The sequence below is a fragment of the Epinephelus moara genome, chromosome 21 (assembly GCF_006386435.1).
Source record: "Epinephelus moara isolate mb chromosome 21, YSFRI_EMoa_1.0, whole genome shotgun sequence".
NCBI classification, from domain to species: Eukaryota; Metazoa; Chordata; class Actinopteri; order Perciformes; family Serranidae; genus Epinephelus; species Epinephelus moara.
In genome coordinates this window covers 4,805,563-4,814,199 of record NC_065526.1, presented here as the reverse complement: position 1 = coordinate 4,814,199, position 8,637 = coordinate 4,805,563, and the positions used below count along the sequence as shown (strand labels likewise).

Genomic DNA, 8,637 nt, shown 5'->3' with positions numbered 1-8,637 from the left:
CATGGTATGGTATGCTGTACATAATCACGGAAACTGTCAGTGTGTCATTCTGTCAGTCAGTCATTCTGTCTGTCCCACGTTTTTCTACTCACTGACGTGGTCAATCTATGTGAAACTGCACATAGGCATTGAGGATTGGCATAGGTAGAAGGTGACAAAGCTACCAATGGGTATGGGTTAGTATTCCTATAATGACTATTCGACTGGTCATTTGTTATTTGTAAATGTGACTTCTGACAGCTGTCAATCAGCTGTCAAGTGGACATCTGTTTGTAGCTCAGGCCATGTGTCGTATCGCCCACTGCGCAGAGGATTGTGGGTCAGAATAGCCAGAGAAGCATGCTGGCTTGCATACTGCAATATAAACTATGTATGTCCCATACTATGTATTGGGACATATGAAATCTTTTTCTGGCGTACTATATAGTATGGTAGAATGGGTATTGGAAAGCACAGTGTTTGGTTTGTTTGTTCTGGGCTACTGTAGAAACAATATGGCGGAGTCTTTGGAGGAGGACCCACTTCATATGCAGATATAAACAGCTGCTTCTAAGGTAACAAAACACAACAATTTGTTTTTTTACACCAACAAAACAGTTATTAACATTATATTCAATTTATGCCAATATATCCCCCTCAATCCTTCACACTGGATCTTTTGTTTTGCCATGAAACATTCAACCAAAAGTTGTCAAACATGATTATTATCACGTTAGACGAAGGATAAATGAATAAATCGCCCAGTGACACAAAGTAACCAACTATATTTAAAACTACAAAATATTTGAGGCGAAATGATTCAAAATGTCAAAGGCACTTATTTATCCCAGTGTAACATTTTCACGTGATTCTCTGACACATTTTGAAACACAGTGCAATCCTAGTGATAATGTTAGTATTCAAGTCTAACCAGTTTTTATTACTGTGGCAGGGACAGCCTTGAAGCCAGAGCAGTTAGACACAATTGTACAACAGTGTCTTATCTCTTGAATGCAAAACAAGCTCAGAGAAGTTCACTTTCAGTTGTTTTCATATTTTCACCAGTGTTGAATTCTTAAGCAGTAGTCCAGTAAAAACATCCAGTGAGACCATCAACAGTGATATCCTTTTCTGTTGTGCATCTCACACCAGTGTCTGTACAAAAGATGGAAAGATGGAGGCTGATGTTTAGGTCTTTAGATCAGTAAAGATATTAGAACAATCTAAATGGGAGCAGCTAAATGACCTTACTAAGGTCAAAGATGGTAGGTTTCATACATGTTGTAACAAAGTAAAGTCTTCAATTAAAACCCAGTGGCTGCAACTATATCAGAGAGAGTCTGTGTGGCCACCATACGCAGTGCAAAGGTGGGCACTGACAGTGGCGTGAGCAGGAAGAGCTGGTGCTGTGGCGTCTGAAGTCCATAGCTCTTGCACTCCTCTGTAACCAGATAGCACTGCAGTGGCTGGTGAGAGAATCCAAGGACAAAGTCGTCAGTGTTTCCTCTCTGAGCACTCTCATCTGGGGAGACGGACAACGTCTCCTCCTGGTTGAAGTAGCGTGTTGTGCTGAAGACGTAGAAGAGCTTCAGTAGCTCCCAGCAGCGGGCCTTGGAGGGTAAAGGGAGGTCACTGAGTGGGTGATTAGTGGACATTCGTACACAGGAGACTGAGCGTCGTGTTTCACGGTTGATGAGAAGAAGTGCCAGCACATCAGGGCGCAGGGATACAGATCCTGGTAAGCAGCGCTCTCCGACAGCCAGGCAGTCCCTCAGGGTCTCCACCAGGGGTGTCCAAAAACGACCCACTAACCCACTCTCGGCTCTGTGCAGTGACGGGGTTGGGCCGCACAGCACGCACACATCTGCCCCAGGGAGCAGCTGGAAGCGGAGCAGGCGGTGGGCCACGGTGGGGCTGCCCTGAGGAAGGAAAACAGGGTAATCACAAGAGGCTGATCCAGAGGCAGAGAGGGATCGTATCAAAGCAGAGAGCAGCACAACTTCCTGTGGTGCCAGGCGCCACCACTTCTCAGTAGCTGCAGCTATCCGTCCATGGACCATGAGGCAGCCAAATTCACTGTCTGCAGCCTGAGCGAAGCCATCCACAGCCTCCAGAACAAGAGTGGGGCTCGGAGGCAGCAGTGAGTCAGCGCAGTGGGTCAGGTTACCCAGGATGCCCTCTTGCTTCTCCTCCAACAGCTGATCAATGAGGCTAAAGCAGGACCGCAGGTCCCTCTTCAGCCTCTCAACATTCCTGACACTGGTCAGCTCATCCTGCCCCAACACCAGCACCATGCAGCTCCACACATTCTCCAGGAGGCGCTGTAAACAGACCTCCTCCTCTTTGCTGCTGCTGCCTGCACCACCTTGTGCACCTCCACTCACAGCGATGAGCATCACACTGTCCTGGAACACTCTCCACACCACTTTGCCTCCACCTTCAGTCTCACAGCAGGACAACACTACTCCCTGACCACCCCCGAACATGTGGACACCATTCAGGGAGCCGATGACAGAGAAGGGCAGCTGTTTGGAGGCTCCTCTGGTGAAGAGAGGGACCCCGCTGCTGGCTGTGAGGCAGAGGAGCTGTGTTGACCCATGCTGGAGCATCATCTTGAATGCACTCTTGGACTGTTTTCTGCTGCTGCGGGTTAATGAGCCAGTAAACTAACGGTCCTCATTGAGCTGGTCGTACAATGACAAAAACCAAGCTAGTTATTATATTGTACTAGCGTTACATTAGTGAGGATGATGAGCGGTTAGCATCACGTAGCTTCAACGTTAAACTATGTGACTGCAAACAACAGCAAGACAAGCGGTTATCTTTTCTGCCTGGACATGTTACAAACCGTCGGTTCACTAGCTAGTCGTTTTTGTTAGCTAACCGTGTTCAACATGCTAGCGTACCTAAAGAAGTTACCGTCGTTTCCACAGTAACGCTGTCCCATGATTCCTTCGTCACGTTGCTGAGGACGGTTTTATTCGGCAGGTCGCGCGTCAGTTGTGATTTAACGGCTCCATTATAACCACTGAGGGAGCGGGACGAGAAGACTGACCTGGGTTCAGTTCACGGAAGTGTTCACTTCTCGCGAGAGTTGAATCACGAGGATGACGCGTATGACGCTGCCACACTATTTTGATGAATTTAGTAGTATTTTATTTATTTATTTATTTTCTGATAAGTATTTTATTTTTATTTTATTTTATATTTATTCTGGCTGACATCATTTACCCCATTTTTCCCCTATTTTTTTTCTACTCAGTTCCACGACCTTGTTTCTTGATGTTGTAATTATAAATTATTATTTATTTAAAAAAAACAACCTAGTAAATTATTATTAATTGATGATTTTTAAATAACTCATCTGAGGGCTGCTAGTTATGTATGTATTATTAGTAGTAGTCAATATTCTTTTAATGATATTTTAATTAACAGGCATCTTGTTTTGATCATATACTGCTGTTGATTTAGTATTTTGAGGTTCTTGTACTGTAAAGTATTTCCATTTTTTGCTAGTGTAATTTTGCTCTATGGAGAACCATGTGTTTAATATGTAATACATGTGACTCAATAAAATAATTACATAAATAAATAGAATATAAGTAAAATACAAATCGTGAAAAGAAATTCACATTAAAACCTATTTTATAACTTTAATTTCAATGAGTTTTACAAAAAAATGTAATTGTTTTGTTCCAAAATGCTATTTTAGACGTCTGTTTGCAATTTATAGTTATTTTCCAGTAGCACCTTCATTCAAGTCCATTTATTTCATCTCATAATGTCACTTATACTTTAAGCTTTTATTGGCCATTATTGACATTTTTCACAGCAGACATTTGGACTTGTCATGGTAGGAAAAGGCACAGGTGTTACTCATAGCACTATATCCAGGAATCCTTGTAACCCAGCTAAATGGAATTGACCCATTTTTATTCTTGTGCTTTTCCTACTGTGACATGTCAAAATGTCTACTGTAAAAATGACCTATGAAGTATATTTCAAGAAGCAGAAATACTTACCTTTCCTACCATCGGACGTGATCTGAAGACAATATTTAAAATGCTTTCTTAAGTTATTACCCTGGCTGTTTAGCAGTAGATTGCAAACTAACTTGGCAGAGGGGCCCAAATATAGTTTATAATCTGTTTTTTTTTTCTTTGTTCTATAATAAAATATGGAAAATGCATTTCCATCTCATGATCTATACGTCACTTGCTTCTATTAATATCTCAAGACGACACTAAAATCCTTCTGACAGCACAATATGAACAGTTATGTCTGTAATGCAATCCCACTGAGTAGCAACAAACAGAAAATGCCAATCAATAAAACATTGGAGTAGTAAAGAATGTTTTTTATTCATTAAATACAAAAAAGTCCTTAACAGTGATGACTAAAATAGAACAATAGAAAAGGCACAATTATTTACTCAAAAATCACACTGTGCCATGAAAAATAAAACTGTCTCCTTTCTTCTTCTACTGTGGCTGAAAATAGATGGTCATCTTCCTGACATGATTCCAATGTGTTCTACACTCGAGAGATCCCGTGGCAGTATAATGGCTTGGCATGAGGAGCAGTGTTGAGGTCAACTTTTCCCTGTAGCATCAAAATGAAGGCCTGCAGGACATGAACATAAAAGCAGAGGTACAAACAGAGCACAGGTTAGGCTGAGGATTTGATTTAAATGAACCGAAGTGGGTTTGTTTTGGAATTTTATCATCGGCTTCAAACCATTTTCTTTTTAGATGAGGTGGGAAAACAATAGTTTCAGGGTGTGGAATTTACAGTATCTATACTTGTTGGTGCATCAGTATAATAAAGGAGCAAATGTTAAAAATGTGTGGCCAACGTAAAAAAAAAAAAAAAGAGTAATTATTATTTGAAAAATATAGCGTTTCATCAATTTTAGGAGAAGGCATAGATGCTAAGAAGTACATCATGGTGGAGATGTGTGAGACATTTCTATGGATGTTTTTTTTTTCTCCACTGTGAAAACATGTCACTGATATTCAAGCTGACCACAGCCGCCATTTTATTGTGAGGGAAGCCAATAACATTTAACAGCCACCTGTCAAATCATGCAGCTTTCATTATGGCGAGTTTCATTTCACCAAACGCTAAATTTAAGAGGCAGAGAAGTGGACTCTTAAAATAAATTCTACCCAGCACATCATCTACTCTTCAGACCCTTTCAGAAATCACACTAACCCTTTGTCCAGTAAGCACAGTATGTATCAGTGTGTGCCTGAATGTGCCGCCGGGGTGTGGGACTCACCAATGAATGCAGTGGTTTCACAAGAAGGAGCAGACCTTCTGCGGCCTGAAAGGGTTGGTGCTGGAGGACACACCTGTGAGCAGAGGGTCCTGCAAGGCGTTCTGCATGCAAAACTGTTGAAGGTCCGCAGCTGCCTGAGAGACCTGGTGACAGAGAGGAGCCAAAATGGAAACCATGACATGGGGACATGAAGGGACAGATAGGCTGAGTTTGTGCACTAATCAAATACCTTGATATCGATATTATGACACTATTGTAGGGTTGAATATGGAAGCTTTCACTAAATTAGATTATTGATAAATAATGTGGAGTAATGTGGATTTAATGACAAAGAGGGTAAAGGCAACTCATTGAGCCGCTAGAACAGTTCGATAAGTTCAGAATATTACATCACTTTACTGAGGAGGAAAACACAACCCTTACAATATCATGATATCCAAAATCTAAGACAATATCTAGTCTCGTATTATGATATCAAGATAATGTGGATCACTGTATATTTAATATGTTGAGCTGTTCTGTACACCTGTCCATCCTGGAAGAAGGATTCCTCCTCAGTTGCTCTTCCTGAGGTTTATTTTTTAAACCATTTTTCCCATAAGAGAGTTTTTTGGGGAGTTTTGTCTAATCTGCTGTGAGGGTCCAAGGACAGAGGGATGTTGTATGCTGTAAAGCCTTCTGAGGCAAGTTGTGGTTTGCGATATTGGGCTTTATAGATAAAATTTAATTGAAATTGGATAATATCGATATCTTTCCCAGTCCTGTGCTCAGCCAGTGACAACAGGTGTATAACATCCTTTGTGGCTCTTGAGGAGCTTTTCAAAGTGTGAAAAAACAGCCCAATGGCATGATTAGGAAAAAGATGGTAGCACATCCTGCTGTATTATGATAATTGCACGATTCAGTTTTTTAAAGCTTGGCCCATGTCAGAGATTTCGAAAAGAATCAGGACATGCTGGCACTGATATTGAGGAAAAAATGGGTTGAGGCTCTGTGTAGTTAGATGTAAAAACAATCAGGTGCTCTTCAAGGATGGGGCAAAGAGTCACATAAAGATAAAACAGTTCACTCAGTGTAAAAGTCCACGGTACAGGCAGGCAGTCCAAAAATGCATAAGAGGCACTCTGACTGTAGTTAAAAATCCTTATTAATACATGGACAAACCAACGTGTTTCAACTACAGAGGCGATCACCCTGAGGATGATCAAGGTGTCACACCCTGATGAGGACTGTAGTCTAAAACAGTTGGTTTATCCACGTATTCAGTGATTTCTAACTACAGTCAGGGTGCCTCAGATACATTTTTGGACTGCCTGCCTGTACTAAGGACTTTTACACTAGGTGAGCTGGCCAGTCATTGTTTTTTATTTTTATTTTCACAGGATATCTTTAGTCATTGTTTTTTATTTTTATTTTCACAGGATATCTTTGCCTTCTGCTAAGGGATGCATCGATCCAATATCTGGATCGAATATCGGCCTGACAAATCTATTGCGATGCAAGCTACGTCATCCATCATGGAGCGAAGGAGAGACTCTGCTGTGTGGACGTATTTCACACTATTTTCAACTGCTGTTGCACAATTGTTTATTTTTGTTAGAGATAAATAGTGCGTCATTGCATTAATCTGTTTCATCTTGTTTCATTTTATCTGAGGACAGAACTGTGTAGTTGTCAATGCCTGATGCCTCTAGTCTTTTCTGCTCTACATGCAAAGGTATATAGCTTTTTAGGATCAGTATCGGCTGATACTCAAAGCCACAGCATCACGATCGGTATCAAAACTGAAAAAGCTGGATCGGTGCATCTCTACTTCAATTCTGACCACTTTTTTTAATCTTAAGTTGTTATGGAAATGCAATTAAAATCACTGCAATAAACTCCACCAGGACGCCGATGTAAGAGTCTCACTCCTACCACTATTTTTGGCTGAGAAACACTGTCTAGAAAGTGGGATCATAACTTTCACGTTTCATATGGCTTTATTTGGTGATATTTTACGGTGTTTCTGTGTCATAAACAACATCAGCTATCATAATCACACCTGATTTCAATAAGGTACAATGTTTGAAGCTGGCTGAGTGTTGTTTGATCACTGATAGTACTGTTTTGAAGCCGTGTGACTGACTTGTCATTTGGAGCTCCGCCTGGATCTTTTCATGGAAAAAACACTGTAGAGTGATCATACTTTGAGCAACCTTCTACAAATTTGAAACAAATGTTCATTGATAGTGTGCCTACAGCCCCACAGTGTCATTTACCTGATCAGATGAAGCCACAGACAAAATCTTCATGTTTTTTACTGACTTCAGAGGCCCATTACTGTGTAAAATCTTCATGTTTTTTACTGACTTCAGAGGCCCATTACTGTGTCTCTGTATCAGAGAGTTTTCTTTCTGGCAAGGCCTCATGCATGCATGTAGTCAGAGTGGTTCAGAAGCTACAGTCATTTTAATTTGGGTATGTCATTTTAGGCGTTTTTGCTACAAAATGGGGGTGGAGTACAAGAGGTTAAAATAACTGATGGTGTTCATTTACATGGAAACTGGACTATGGATGTGTGTTTTGCTTGGTACTTCCCAAATTGCATCAAGTACAGTTTAAATTGTGTGATGTTGTAATACTGAAAACCGGCCCATAATGAGAACCCTCTGGATTCATGACTACACCCACACTCGTAACAGTCTCATTCATTATATTATTCATTATATGGAGCATTTTATCTTGTGAATAAGTTCTTTAAGTTATCTCGTGTCCTTTGTAACTTTTAACAAAGTAAAAATGTCCACAATAAACTGTGTAGTGAAATCATGAGGGGAAAGTGTCTGACCTGTGTTAAGGAATAAAGGGTTATTCATCTGGTTCATGTTTACGGTTTTACATGAAGATAAGTTAGAAACCCGGGTGTAGCCATCTTAAATCACAAGAGAGATGCCAGCTGTAACAAGCTAAAGGTCTGGACATTATCTCCTCTTTGTTTTTAAAGTTGAATGATTCAGTTCAACAGTGTTATCAGACTACAATACTTCCCTTCAGCCCTTCAGTCCAAGCTACGCCCTGTTACGCCTGTTGACTAGCGGCTAACGTAGCAGCTAGCCTCTGGCACCAGCTAGCGTCGTTAGCGGCTCGGGGTAGAGATTTCCCCCTCCGTTATTACACAGAAAAACAAAAAGCACATTAATTACCTTCACTCTGTTTATGCTCGCCTCGAAACGGAGCTGCTGTACCACTTTCTTCATGGCTACGAGATTAGACGAGCCCGACATTTTCGAGGTGTTTTTTAGTGGAAAAAACAGACGCCGTGCGGAGGGTGGGATTCTGGGCTGGATGCTGCTGAGACAAAAGCAAAGATGATCACATCCGGATTCCGGTTGTAC

General features: G+C 41.1%; 2 protein-coding genes across 2 annotated transcripts; both read right to left on the bottom strand.

Annotated features, from left to right (window-relative positions):
* Window positions 1-285: 285 nt before the first annotated feature.
* On the bottom strand, window positions 286-3,145 carry fuz (fuzzy planar cell polarity protein). Its single transcript, XM_050074499.1, has one exon. It carries the CDS (start codon window positions 2,589-2,591, stop codon window positions 1,284-1,286), a length of 1,308 nt encoding a protein of 435 aa, XP_049930456.1. The 5' UTR covers window positions 2,592-3,145; the 3' UTR covers window positions 286-1,283.
* A 1,170-nt stretch (window positions 3,146-4,315) lies between these two features.
* LOC126408813 (guanine nucleotide-binding protein G(I)/G(S)/G(O) subunit gamma-5-like) lies at window positions 4,316-8,633 on the bottom strand. The gene is made up of 3 exons (XM_050074515.1): window positions 8,446-8,633; window positions 5,261-5,403; window positions 4,316-4,602 (listed from the first exon to the last, which is right to left on the bottom strand). The coding sequence occupies exons 1-2, from the start codon at window positions 8,524-8,526 to the stop codon at window positions 5,278-5,280; spliced, it is 207 nt and encodes a 68-aa protein (XP_049930472.1). The 5' UTR covers window positions 8,527-8,633; the 3' UTR covers window positions 4,316-4,602; window positions 5,261-5,277.
* Window positions 8,634-8,637: the final 4 nt, after the last annotated feature.

Bases quoted from the DNA above. Each gene is read 5' to 3' on its own strand.
- LOC126408813 (XM_050074515.1), bottom strand. From the start codon at position 8,526: ATGTCGGGCTCGTCTAATCTCGTAGCCATGAAGAAAGTGGTACAGCAG. The intron at 5,404-8,445 runs GTAATTAATGTG...CTCTGTCACCAG, and splicing joins CGAGCATAAACAGAGTGAAG to GTCTCTCAGGCAGCTGCGGA.
- fuz (XM_050074499.1), bottom strand. From the start codon at position 2,591: ATGATGCTCCAGCATGGGTCAACACAGCTCCTCTGCCTCACAGCCAGC.